This window comes from Syngnathus scovelli, chromosome 6 (assembly GCF_024217435.2).
Source record: "Syngnathus scovelli strain Florida chromosome 6, RoL_Ssco_1.2, whole genome shotgun sequence".
NCBI classification, from domain to species: domain Eukaryota; kingdom Metazoa; phylum Chordata; class Actinopteri; order Syngnathiformes; family Syngnathidae; genus Syngnathus; species Syngnathus scovelli.
The window spans coordinates 2,620,263-2,634,837 of NC_090852.1; the positions used below are offsets into that span (position 1 = coordinate 2,620,263).

General features: G+C 47.1%; 1 protein-coding gene across 11 annotated transcripts in view; it reads right to left on the reverse strand.

Annotated features, from left to right (window-relative positions):
* The window catches only part of sntb2 (syntrophin, beta 2), a 170,862-nt gene that overhangs the window by 134,663 nt on the left and 21,624 nt on the right, over positions 1 to 14,575 (reverse strand). For all 11 annotated transcript variants that reach the window (XR_007482135.2, XR_007482136.2, XR_007482137.2 and 8 more), the window contains exon 2: positions 683 to 893. Coding sequence is in view for 5 of the 11 variants with exons in the window: in XM_049723051.2 (XP_049579008.1) it covers positions 683 to 893 (211 nt within the window). In the remaining 6 variants the exon portion in view is untranslated. The remainder of the gene's footprint in view (positions 1 to 682; positions 894 to 14,575) is intronic.

Below are 14,575 nucleotides of genomic sequence, written 5' to 3' on the forward strand. Positions count from 1 at the left end.
TGCTAATAAAAAGGCGTTTTTTTTTTAGTCTTGGAACGGATGAATTTTTTTTCCATTATTTGTAATGGGAAAAATAGATGCGGAATTCGACCGATTCACTTCTCGAACCGCCTTCTGGAACGGATTGTGGTCGAAAACCGAGGTTTGACTGTATGGCTTTTTTTTTTTTTTTTTACATGGGAATTGTTAGTCTCTGTCAAAGAAAGTAGACTCGCACAATGTGGGAAAGTCAGTTGTTCTAGTTTGTAAGAAAATCTTTTGCCGTTTCCTGTTAATGTAGCGGAATAGGAGGATGACAAAAAATATAGGCCAGCGGCAATTTTCACTATTTTCACTTGTCGCTTCAGACAAGAGGCAATGAAAATCAAAAGCTTTGCGGCATATCAGTACCTACACAATAATAAAAGTTTGTCACATTTTGTTAAAATAAGTCTTATTTGGCCTAAAGGTGACATAGGAGCCAGCCAAACATACTACTTCCCACTGCATGTTAACTGGGACGAACTAATGCTTCACATCACTTGATGCCATAAACGTACAATCTGGTTGGACAAGCTGAAAATGGTAACAAAGACAGTTGATCATATTTGCTTCTAAGAATATACAAATGTTGAGAGTTCCACAATAATTTGCACAATAATCCACAGCAGCAAAATAAACAGATTAGTCATTAATGTCAGACCTGTTCTCCAAGTCTGGCATGGTTAGGTTCCGACTGATGAAGCACATCTTCAAACTCATGACCTTCCTGTCTTTGGAGGAGCTGTGTTCAGGAGATCCAGCTTCCTCACTGCCATTGTAGCTCTGAGACTGTGGCCAAAGCTCATTCCATGTCAAGGCAGCCACCAAGGAAAGCTTCTTGAATAGTGGTGAAACCTCACGAATGTACTTTACTGTGGAGGGAAAAGAGAGATTGAAAGCATAAACATTAGTCTGGCTGCCTCATTAAAGTAAATAATTGATTTTAGCAACCCCTCACAATTTAAAGTCTAGATTCTATAAAACCCAAGGTCTGTGGGCCAAGTGTGGCCCGCCACGCTACTGTATATTAATTTTTGTTTTAATTGACTGTTTTCACTGTCTTGTAGTTGTATCATTGTTATATGTAAATCACTTTGTTACAGCTGCAGCTGTTGTGAAATGTGCTAGATAGATGGTTAGGGTTGATAGATTATTTTGATCCTATGTTTATGTTGGAATCTAGATTATAATGATTAACCAAACCTTTCCTGCTCTCACAACGCAGTAAAATAAAGTGGTTGCATCCTCTGCTTGATCTAAGTTGTTCTGTTTCCCCCAATGTCGTAAAACATCCCTTGCTCTGATTTGACCAGAGGCCAGGGGTTCACCAAACCTGTCCACTCTCACCCTCACCCTGTTTTCTCTCAATAAATACTCTCTTGCAAGAATCCAAAGTCAGACTTCGTTCGAACATCGCTGTATGCACAGTGACGAACAATTTCTCCACTTGCAAGTGCTCAAAGGGCATACTGTCTCCCGTGTGATTCTTGCAAATAAGTAAGAGTGAGCACCACTCTAACATAGATAAAATTGTATTTTATTGTATTTGATGTTGCAGGCAAAAGCTTAAAACGCCTGATAATGCTTAAAACATTGAAACTTGTTAACTCTTTGTATGCCAGCGCCGAGAATACTCGTCATTGACATTAATGACACAGGATCCCGTCGATGAGTCTTCTCGTCAACTTATTTTTTATTTTATTAATGGGTAGATAAGACTCCTGGTCACCTCTCCACTTAAAATCAAGTCTATAGAGCATTGTAGTGGTTAACTCTGACCACTTGATGGCAGACTTGCTGGCTCATAAAGACCTGCGTGAAGCTGGCCCCCCACTCCACGCAAAATTTAAGGAAAATGGTTTGTTTCGTTTGTGCTTTGTTTGTGCTGGTTTGTGCCGTAAAAAATGTTGTTTGTGCTGAAACGGTTTTACAATTATGGGAGATTGATTTATAGGTCATCCAGAGTTCACCCAGCCCCCCATCTGCTCCAAATGAACCCAAAACGGTACCGTTCGTTTGTGCTGCAAAAACTTTCGTTTGTGCTGCTACTGTTCCGTAGATATTACACATTTGATTTCTAGCGATGAGGGCACCCAGCCCCCCTTTTTTTGCCAAATGGACCCAAAATGGTACAGTTCATTTGTGCTTTGTTTGTGCTGGTTTGTGCTGTAAAATTTTCATTCAGCTCAAAATTGGCTGGAATTTTAGGGGTTGTCTTCTCCAAAATCGCTTCACGTTTAAAGAGTTACCAGTGTTGGGAAAGTTCATTTTCTACACAAACTACTTCAAAGTTCAGTTCACAAATTTTAAAATTAATCATCCCAAAAAGGTTAATAGTTCTTTTCTTACCCCAATCAAAAAAAAAAAAGTTGCTTCGAGCTATTACCCTCTGGCATTTTGGCATTTTCTCATTGTTTTCACCCATTCCATTCACACCAGTATCCATCCAGCTGCTATCACCATACAATCTTGAATGTAAGAGAAACATCATGCCGAGCGGAACCAAAGTGAGTCACGGTTGCGATGATCATGATCTGTCAGTCCTGTCCTACTTTTGCAGCAGCAGTCGTCCGATTCAGAAGGCTCCTGTCAGCAGCACGTCCACGCTCACGAGAAGCCCAGTCGAGTGCTCCTTCCCCTGGCTCGCCATCCGGCCACCCATGCCCGACGAGTACAGCCTCGTTCGTCCACCGCTCCAGCCCTCCATCGTTCCCTTCCCCTTTCACAATAAAGTCCAGTCGCTCTGCACTTGGCTGTAGTCCGAACATTACAGTACAAGCTGACCAACACCATGCAGCCAGCGAGCGATCAGACGTCATTGTCCCGACTGGAGCGAGCGGAGACAGTGGTCAGCAGCCTGTCGGCTGATTTCCGAGCCCTAATTGAAATGGGCCAACAACAGCAACAACAACTGCAGCAACAACAGCAGCAAATAGAGCAGCAACAAGAAATGTCTCAGGTCCTGGGCAGCCTCTGAGCGCTGTCAACCCATGATCCACCCGTACACGGTGCTCCGGTTGCGCCCGCGCCTGTCTCTACTCCTACGCCCCGCCCAGTCCCAGAAGCCAGACAACTCGTTGATGTTCTGGAGCCCCGTCTAGGCAACATCGAGAAGTTCAGCGGCGACCCCAAGTCCGTCCGGGCTTTCATGACAAACTGCCGCATCATGTTCGGCCTTCCGCCAGTCACATTCGCTTCCAAACCAGCCAAGGTGGGGTTCGTTTTGAGCCACCTCATGGGCGAGGCACGGCTGCTGGGCCTGGCCGTGTACGAAAGAGGGTCCTCGGCATGTGACATGTTCGATGCCTATGCGGAGGAACTGCTTCGGCTCTTTGACCTGGGTTCCGCCACCGAGGACGCAGCCGAGGAGCTGGCGACGCTGCGCCAGGGTCGTCGCTCGATAGCCGAATACGCCCTAAAATTCCAGACGTTGGCAGGAAGCAGCCGTTGGAACACCCCGGCCCTGGTAAGCACCTTCCTCCAGGGGCTCACAGACTATATGAAGGATGAGATGGTGGCATACGATCGCTCCCAGACCTTGGAGGAGGCATTCAACACCCAGAGCGTATGAGTATTTGGTGGTCCCGTTCGGACTGACCAACGCCCAGGCCGTCTTCCAGGCCCTCATCAACGACGTGCTAAGGGACATGCTAAATCAGTTCGCAATTGTATACTTGGAAGACATTTCCATTTTTTCCCGTTCGCTTCGCGAACACAGCAAACATGTCAGGGTGGTTCTTCATCGACTTCTCGAGAACTCCCTGTTTGTGAAAGCGGAGAAATGAGAGTTCCACGCCCCTTCAGTCAAATTCCTCAGCTACGTGAACAGAGTGGGGTCCATCGAGATGGATCCCAAGAAGGCGACACCAGTCACGTCATGGCCCATGCCGGAGACACGCAAAAGACTAACTTTTATCGCCGCTTCGTTCGCGGATACAGCACAGTTGTTGCCCCTCTCACTGCTCTCACCAAACTCGCCTCTCCGTACAAATGGACGGAACCAGCGGAACACGCACTCGTCGAGCTGCGGCGTTTTACGTCCGCCCCTATCCTTCGAGTGCCTGGTCCCAAGAGGCAATTTGAGGTCGAGGTGGACGCCTCTAACGTGGGCGTCGGGGCGGTGCTGTCCCAGCGCAGCAGCCAGGACAATCGTCTCCGTCCATGCGCGTTCTTCTTTCGCCGCTTGTCATCCTCAGAGCGAAATTACGACATCGGCAATCGGGAACTCCGCGCAGTCAAGCTGGTTTTGGAGGAGTGGAAGTATTGGCTAGAGGGCGCTGCCTCGCCATTCATTGTTTGGACAGACCACCGTAACTTGGAGCACTTGCGATCAGCTAAAAGAATCAATGCCAGACAAGCTCGGTGAGCTCTGTTTTTTGACCGTTGTAACTTCTCGCTCTCCTACAGGCCGGCTTCCCGCAACACAAAGGCAGACGCCCTGTCTTGTGTGTTTCCTGGAGAGGAGGAGGAGCGGGGGCCGGCTCCCACTATCCTCTCGAGGTCTATTCGAGTCGCGGCCCTTTCATGGGAGATTGAGCGCCGGGTGGAGGCCGCCTCACGCGATCAACCCAGCCCCAGCAATTGCCTGGAGGGCCGCCTGTTCGTCCCAGAAGACGACTCACGTCTTGCCTGTCATTCTGGGGCTGCCCGCACGAGGTATGTGGTAGCCCAGCGGTTCTGGTGGGCCACCTGGAAAAAGGACGTCCGCGATTACGTTCGGGCCTGTCCCATCTGTAACTGCTGCAAGGCATCTAATCGTCCTGCGGCCGGGTTGCTCCAATCTTTGCCCGTTCCCCAACACCCCTGGTCTAACCTTTCAATCAATTTTGTCACGGGCCTTCCGCTCTCGGAGGGGAACACGGCGGTTCTTACGGTTGTGGACCGCTTCAGCAAGATGGCACATTTTATTCCCCTCCCTAAGCTCCTGTCGGCGAAGCAAATGGCGTCCATTATGCTGCGGGAGATTTTTTGTCACGACGTCTCCTGCAGGACATCGTGTCAGACAGAGTCCCACAATTCACCTCCACCTTCTGGGCAGAATTCTGTTGTCTCCTTGGCGCCACGGCCAGCCTCTCCTCTGGGTTTCACCCGCAATCCAACGGGCAAACGGAGCGCCTGAACCAGGAGCTGGGTAAGGTGCATGGCCGCTGGAGATCAGCGCGGGTGGGCCAAACAGCTCCCCTGGGTGGAGTTTGCTCATAATGCCCTCCCCAGCTCGGCCATGGGACTTTCACCCTTCCACTGCGTCTTTGGATATCAACCGCCCTTGTTCGCCCACCATCTTAATGCTGTGTGCTACATCTACCCTGACAAAACATGGGGGTAGATGTCCAGGTTGATTCCCACGTGAAATGTTAAAGCACTCATTGATGTAGCTCTTCAGGATGAGGGGTAAAAGCCTTGACTAGAGCTCCAAGAATCGCCAGAGAAAAGTCACTCAGTGCTTGTTTAGGAATAGGTGCACCTGCATTGATCCATTCCTTCAGACACCGTGTGATAGCATTAACACCATGCTTCTCTGACAGCATCTGCATGACTGGGACACACCCTGATACAGGAAGATATGGCCATACATGCCATTCGGTCTCATCAGTTTTTTAACTATTGAGCCAGTTGCATCAACACATAATATTGGGTGAGATTTCTTTAAGCTCTTGTAAACGTGCATTTGGGTTTGACTCCAATAGCGACTGAAATAATTGTCAAGTCCAATGTCTTTGATTCTGTCACTGTGAGGTGCACTGTATTTCAACATCTGCAATGAGAAAATTTGATTTTTGTTACCTAATGCCAAATCATTTTTCTCTTGCTTTGCCTTGCGCAGGGTGGCCAAATTTGGCAGGTGGCTTGGCTCAGAGTCTCCGAAGTCCATCAGTTTATTTCCCTGTGATGCTCGCCATACATGTGGTTCCATCCTGCCCTCACCAAGTTCCTTGGCTACCTGCACACACAACTATCCAGATAGAAACCGCTTTGAGCTACCAGTGTGTAGGGAGTCATCACTGTTCTTAATGAAACAGTTCAATATTATTGGGCTGTTCATTTCTGGCTCTTGGCCACAATTAATGTTGAGAAGGCCATGACACTCCTTGCAGTATCCTCTGATTTCGATATAATTATTTGAGACCAATGGATAGACCTTGGCTCTTTTAAAAACAAATGTGCAAGGAATTTTAACTGTTTTCCAGATTTGTTCATTTGTGATGTGGGTCCAGGTGCCAGGGTTTATATTCTCTTTTTTGGGTTCGACAGTTCTTATCTTTGTATTCAGCCTTTTCCAGAATTATTATGGCAACTACTTTGTAGTGTTTTTTACCTCCCTCAATTTTCTTGCCTAGTTTATCTTTTGGCCTCTTTTACATTTCATTGCTATCTCTTGCACTGTGTGTATTTCTGCATCTTCTGTATATCTTGATCTCTTGTGTTTTTCTTGTGTATTTTGTATTTTACTGCTACTGGACACAGAATTTCCCTGTAGGAGTAATCCCAAGGGATTAATAAAGTTGAGTCTAAGTCTAAGTCTAAGTCTAATAAATTCCATCCACTTGTCAAAAGGAATCCATCCATCCATCCATCCGTCTTCCGCTTATCCGGGGTCGGGTCGCTGGGGCAACAGCTTTAGGAGGGACTCCCAGACTTCCCTCTCCCCAGCCACTTCATCCAGTTCATCCAGGGGGATCCCAAGGCGTTCCCAGGCCAGCTGAGAGACATAGTCTCTCCAGCGCGTCCTGGGTCGTCCCCGGGGTCTCCTACCGGTGGGATATGCCCGGAACACCTCCCCAGAGAGGCGTCCAGGAGGCATCCTGATGAGATGCCCGAGCCACCTCATCTGGCTCCTCTCAACGTGGAGGAGTAGTGACTCTACTCCGAGTCTCTCCCGGATGACCGGGCTTCTCACCCTATCTCTAAGGGAGAGCCCGGACATCCTGCGGAGAAAACTCATTTCAGCCGCTTGTATCCGGGATCTCGTTCTTTCGGTCACGACCCATAGCTCATGACCATAGGTGAGGGTAGGAGCGTAAATCGATCGGTAAATTGAGAGCTTTGCCTTTTGGCTCAGCTCTCTCTTTACCATGACGGACCGGTACAGAGTCCGCATTACTGCCAACGCTGCACCAATCCACCTGTCGATCTCGCACTCCATCCTCCCCTCACTCGTGAACAAGACCCCAAGATACTTGAACCCCCTCCACTTGGGGCAGGATCTCATCGTCAAACCGGAGAGGGCATTCCACCCTTTTCCGACCAAGGACCATGGACTCGGATTTGGAGGTGCTGACCCCTCATCCCGACCGCTTCACACTCGGCTGCGAACCGCTCCAGTGAGGCCTGAAGAAGCCAACAGCACCACATCGTCTGCAAAAAGCAGAGACGCGATGCTGAGGTCCCCAAACCTGACCCCCTCAACGCCTCGGCTGCACCTAGAAATTCTGTCCATAAAAATTATGAACAGAATCGGTGACAAAGGGCAGCCTTGGCAGAGTTCAGCCCTCACTGGGAACGAATCCGACTTACTGCCGGAAATGCGGACCAAACTCTGGCATCGGTGATACAGGGACCGAACCGCCCTTACCAGTCGGCTGAACACCCCGTACTCCCGAAGCACCCTCCACAGAACCTCCCAAGGGACACGGTCGAATGCCTTCTCCAAGTCCACAAAACACATGTGGACTGGTTGGGCAAACTCCCATGCATCCTCGAGGATCCTGCCGAGGGTGTAGAGCTGGTCCACGGTTCCACGGCCAGAACAAAAGCCACACTGCTCCTCCTGAATCCGAGGTTCGACCTCTCGACGGACCCTCCTCTCCAGCACCTCTGAATAGACCTTACCAGGGAGGCTGAGGAGTGTGATTCCCCTGTAATTGGAACACACCCTCCGTTCCTCCTTCTTAAAGAGGGGAACCACCACCCCAGTCTGCCAATCCAGAGGCACTGTCCCCGATGTCCACGCAATGTTGTAGAGGCGTGACAGCCATGGCAGCCCCACAACATCCAGAGCCTTTAAGAACAACGGGCGGATCTCATCCACCCCCGGGGCCTTGCCACCGAGTTGTTTTTTAACTACCTCAGTGACTTTGACCCCAGAGATTGGAGAGTCCGCCTCAGAGTCTCCAGGCCCTGCTTCCACGATGGAAGGCGTGTAAGTGGAATTGAGGAGGTCTTCGAAGTATTCTCCCCACCGACTCACGATGTCCCGAGTCGAGGTCAGCAGCACGCCATCCCCACCGTAAACAGTGTTGACGTTGCACTGTTTCCCCCTCCTGAGACACCGGATAGTGGACCAGAATTTCCTCGAAGCCGTCCGGAAATCATTCTCCATGGCCTCGCCAAACTCCTCCCACGCCCGGGTTTTGCCTCAGCAACCGCCGAAGCCGTGTTCCGCTTGGCCATCCGGTACCTGTCAGCTGCCTCCGGAGTCCCGCAGGCCAAAACGGCCCGATAGGACTCCTTCTTCAGCTTGACGGCATCCCTTACCGCTGGTGTCCACCAGTGGGTTCGGGGATTGCCGCCACGACAGGCACCAACGACCTTACGGCCACAGCTCTGGTCAGCCGCCTCAACAATGGAGGAACATGGTCCACTCGGACTCAATGTCCCTTGCCTCCCCCAGGACGTGGGAAAAGCTCTGCCGGAGGTGGGAGTTGAAGCTCCTCCTGACAGGGGATTCTGCCAGACGTTCCCAGCAGACCCTCACAGAGCATTTGGATCTGCCAGGTCGGACCGGCATCTTCCCCCACCATCGGAGCCAACCCACCACCAGCTTTTGCAGACATCTTCTTTTCCAACTGGTCACTCAGATCTGTCCACATAGTAGCGCTTGGAGTGGTTATGTTACCATTTTCAAGTATGGCCGCTTTTGATGAGCAGAGAACTGCAACAATTAAATCATTGTCTACTGCTGGTTGTTTGGGCATCTAGTTGTAGGACAAATAAATATAATCAGGATTCATTGCTTAAATAATTAAAATTACACATGCGTGTTCATTATATTTGCAATGCATGGACGGAAAAATGATGCAAAGGGAAAAATATTTTGACATCAAAATGTATTAACATGTTTTCTTTAGAAATTTAGTTTTCTTGGTCTGTGCAAATTACACGCGTCTAATAATACAATGTTAGCTAACTAGCTATTCAGACTACCTGGGGTGTTTTTAATTCTATATTGTCTAAACTCGTTTTTTTTTTTTTTTACTTACATTGGTCGATGGTCACTTCCCAGAAAAAAACGCTTTCTGTCATTCACTGTTATTAAATCTTCGGAGATAGTTGTGCACTTGTCGCTTGAAAAAGTTGCACGTCTTAGTTTTTTGCCACCCTGTTGCGATATATCTTACCGGCCTGCAGAGGTCACTTTGCATGGTAATTAGTTGGATAATACGTGTAAGAATTGATGAGATATCAGGATGTCAAGTGAAAAATTGTTAGAATAAAATACATGACAGGGGGTTAATGAAGATGCATGATTTTAATAATGAAAAATTGCAATGGCATAAACAAATGGTTAATTAACGATCCATGGAGCAATAATTTGACATCTCTAGAAAATAAATTAATATTAAATAAATGACAAATTGAATGATTCACTGAGCGCAAACGAAATTTTTTTGCGGCACAAACAATCGGTACAATTTTGGGTCCATTTGGAGTTAAATGGGGGCTGAGTGACATCATCGCTATAAATTAAATGTGTAATATCTACGAAACCGTAGCAGCACAAACGAAAATTTTTGCAGCACAAACCAGCACAAACGAAGCACAAACGAACGGTACCATTTTGGGTCCATTTGGAGGAAAATGGGGGGCTGGGTGACGTCATCGCTCGTTCTTGGCCCCCTCCTATTCATCTGTTACCTCTTTCCCCTTGGTAATGTCATCCGCAAACTCAATCTGGACTTCCACTGCTACGCTGATGACACCCAGATCTATATACGCACCACACCAACCCAAAACCCTCCCCTCATCCACTTTGAAACCTGCATCCCTACAATAAAAACATGGCTGACCCACAACTTTCTCAAACTCAACAGTGACAAAACAGAGCTCCTCCTCATAGGCACTAAATCCTTCCTTGATAAAACTGGATCCATCACACTCACCATTGTCTCCTCAACCATCACTCCCTCCCCTCTGGCACGCAACCTTGGCGTTATTTTCGACCCTACACTGTCCTTCCACCCTCATGTTAGCTCAGTTGTTAAGACCTCCTACTTCCACCTCCGACGCATCGCCAAAATCCGGCATTGCCTCTCTCTTCCTGCCACTGAATCCCTCATCCATGCCTTCATCTCATCCCGGCTTGACTACTGCAACTCCCTTCTCACTGGAATCACTGCTCACTCACTCCATAGACTTCAACTAGTCCAAAACTCTGCTGCCTGCCTCCTTACCCACACCCGGTCCCGTGAACACATCACTCCTGTTCTCCAATCTCTTCACTGGCTCCCCATTAAGGAGCGTATTATCTTCAATATACTCCTCCTCACCTTCAAAGCCCTTCACCACCTGGCTTCCACTTACCTATCCGACCTCCTTGTTCCCTACTGCCGCAACCGTCCCCTCCGATCCTCCAATACTTCATGTCTGACAATCCCAAAATCTAAGCTCAAATCCTTCGGCGACAGAGCGTTCTCCTGCACATCACCCCGACTCTGGAACTCTCTCCCTCGGTCTGTCTGTGACTCACCCACACTCCCCATATTTAAGTCCCGTCTAAAAACTTAACTCTTCTCTCAAGCCTATGACCTTTCCTACCCATAACTGGCTTCCTCTTCTTAATTTTATCCCACTGTCTCTTCCCTGTCCCCCTCCCCTCCTGTATGTCTTTGCCTTGTTCCCTGTAAGCGTCTTTGGGGTTTTGAAAAGCGCTATACAAATTCAATGAATTATTATATTATTATTATAAAATAAATGTTAAATATCTACGAAATCGTAGTAGCACAAACGAAAGTTTTTGCGGCACAAACCAGCACAAATGAAGCACAAACGAACGGTACCATTTTGGGTTCATTTCGAGCAGATGGGGGACTGGGTGAACTCTGGATGACCTATAAAATAATCTTTCATAACTAAAAAACCGTAGCAGCACAAACAAAAAATGTTGCAGCACAAACCAGCACAAACGAAGCACAAACGAACTGTACCATTTTGGGTCCATTTGGAGGAAAATGGGGGGCTGGGTGACGTCATCGCTATAAAATAAATGTGTAATATCTACGAAACCGTAGCAGCGCGAATGAAAATTTTTGCAGCACAAACCAGCACAAACGAAGCACAAACGAACGGTACCATTTTGGGTTCATTTTGAGCAGATGGGGGCAGGGTGAACTCTGGATGACCTAAAAAATAATCTTTCATAACTAGAAAACTGTTGCTACACAAACGAAAATGTTTACGGCACAAACGAAGCACAAACAGACTATTTTCCTTAAATTTTGTGTGGGGTGGGGGGCCAGCTTCACGCAGGTGAGAGGGAGGGTCCCGTGCAGCACCAATCCCCGGGCTCGACGTCTTCACCCCCCGCACCTGTCGCTGCGTCGTCCGCCGAGGAGTCGGACGTGTCGACGGAGTATTGAACAATCCCGCCCGTTCCGGTGGGTTGGGGGGGTTGGTGCCTCCTGGGGACGTCGGGGGCCGTCCCTTGTGGGGGGATTCTGTCACGAGTGGGCGCCACCGGCCGCTTGGCCTTGCCCCCCTATCATCGTAATCACCGTCACCTGGCACTGGCTCATCAGGAGCGCTATATTAGCGCGGCCAGTGCAACACCCTTTGTCAGCTTGTCTCGCTATGTCCTTGTATGCATCGGTCCCTGAAAGCTTGACTCCCCGTTTCCCTGTGATTCGGTTCATGATCTGTCAGTCCTGTCCTACTTTTGCAGCAGCAGTCGTCCGATTCAGAAGCCTCCTGTCAGCAGCCCGTCCACGCTCACGAGAAGCCCAGTCGAGTGCTCCTTTCCCCGGCTTGCCATCCCACCACCCATGCTCGACGAGTACAGCCTCGTTCGTCCACCGCTCAGGCACTCCATCGTTCCCTTCCCCTTTCACAATAAAGTCCAGTCGCTCTGCACTTGGCTGTACTGTTGAATCATTACAGTTGGTGCTGTTCCCTGCGCTTGCCCTCATTCACGTCCGCAGTGACGCACATTACTCACAGGTGTGCCCCGTGCTATCAGTGCATATTGCCGCTGTCCCGACGTCTGCACCCCGGTGCTTTTCCTTTGTGCGCATCTGGCTGTCGCACCTGCTGCGCTTGTCCTCAGTCAGCACATTGCTCACAGCCATGGCTGCGCTATCAGCATGTATTTGAACGCTGTTCTCCCATCATTTATAAATCCGCGACATAGCGAAGCCGCAATACGTGAAGTGCAAAGTGGCAAGGGATCACTGTATATCAGTTTAAAAGCGTCTTAAACATAATTAATTGCTTAAACGTACCAATACTGAGAATCAATACATAGTCTGACTGGACCAAGTAGAGCGAAGCATATCAACATATGTATAATAAAACGGTAATCACGGACAATCAAACAATCGTATATTCTATTGTCCTTAACAAAGAGGTATCGCTTTCTCCTTATTTTGATGTTACCCTGGATTTTACTTTATTTTTGATTTATGAATGCTTGTTAATATTTGGTTAAACCGAAATATCTCCAATCATTTATTGTTATGTTATATTAGAAAGCTCTTTGCTTCAGCCAACTCCTTATGAGCACCAATCTTTCAGTTTACAATTGTATATTTTGTTTATCACATTTATTGCTCAATAAATGAAATGATGAAAATGATGATGGTTAGCCACTACGCTGGCACATACATACATTACATGTACTACTTACTGAGAAGTTGGCTAAAGTCCTATTGATGTCAGTTCATTAGTTTGGGTTGTATGAAAACTATTTTAAAAATGTATATATTTAATTGGAAGTAATTCATTTCAATCGTTAAAATACAAAATGTGAATATATTACAATACATTGTGGCTTTGCTACACAATTTTGTGTAGGTCTACCAAAAATGCTTTACTACACATACGCAAATACACGCGCACACAAGGGACTTCTATTTTAGCTCTTCAAAGAAGAGCTCTTTTTGAGTTCCTTTGCATATATTTTGTTTGTGTGCCACATTGTGTTGTGAATGCAATAAATTCCATCATTGAAACTGTTCTGAACCCAGATGATTGTTATGTATCATTAGCTTTGGGTACTACTGTCTACCATAAAAGGTGCTACAGATCATTTATTGTCATGAGTTTACAGTGTGTTTTTCCACTTTATTTCCACAGCTTGCCTTGTGCTTAGACTTGATATAAACTATTATAGTATAGAAAATGGATGGATGGATGGATGGATGGATGGATGGATGGATGGATGGATGGATGGATGGATGGATGGATGGATGGATGGATGGATGGATGGATGGATGGATGTTTTGCTCAGGTCATGTTCAATAACCTATAGTGCATGATCCCTGTAACTGCTCTGGGTTCTACTAGATCTGTCCCAATATCAATGATTGCATCAAATAATTGAATCATTGGATACGATGTGTTTGCATTTAAGTGTATTCAAAACTGTTTCCCCCAGTTACTTGTCAGTATTAACCAATTGTTTTTGTTTATTATTCAGTGATTTAAAAGAGACAACCGGTGGCAAGGTAGAACACTGGTTAGCACGTGCACCTCACAGTTCAGAAGTGCAGGGTTCAATTCTGGCTCTTCCTGTGTGAAGTTTTCATGTTCTCCACGTGTCTGCGTGGGTTTTCTCTGGTTACAGTAGAACCTCGGATCTCGACACTAATTTGTTCCAGAAGGAGCGTTGAGAAGCGAAACAGTTGAGTTCCAAAGCAATTTCCCCCATTAGAAATAACTGAAAACGCCATTCTCAACCAGCAAGTTTTTACCGTGATGTTTTTTATACCACAATTGCAGAGCGAAAATGCCCGGACAGGGTATATACAAAATCTTAAGTGGAATTTAATACTTTTTAATACATTTTCAATGCCGTCTTACTATTTTGTAATACCAACACTATTTCTAGCTGCATCTATGACAACCTTTCAAACTTCAGTGTTGGGGGTTACTAATGAAGTTATAGATTGCTGTTATTTTCTCACACAACTTTATGAGTGGGTAAGTGCAATGAAAGGACGAAATATTTTTTCATTGTTGTGTAGAAACGGGTCGACGTGCGATGCAAAATAGCCTCTCCGCAGACGAACCTTTGACTCGCTACACCTCGCATCGGGAATGTGTCACGTGACATTCTGCGCAATGTAACAGCAGGTCCGTGCTCATCCCAAGCTGTAGAAAATGTCTTTGTACCGATACTGGGACTAAACAAAACAGGAGCAGGCTTGGAGGACTTTGAATGATTAATTTGCATACCTGGCTTGTTTTTTACATTATTCTTTGTTAGTTTTTTAGCTGTTGGATTGTACAAAGATGCAACATTGTTTACATTATCATATAGCGACCTGACGGCCGCTCCTTGTAACTTTTTTCTCTCTCATCAGAGGAGTTTTGCCATAAACAAAAATGGAAAAGTTATACT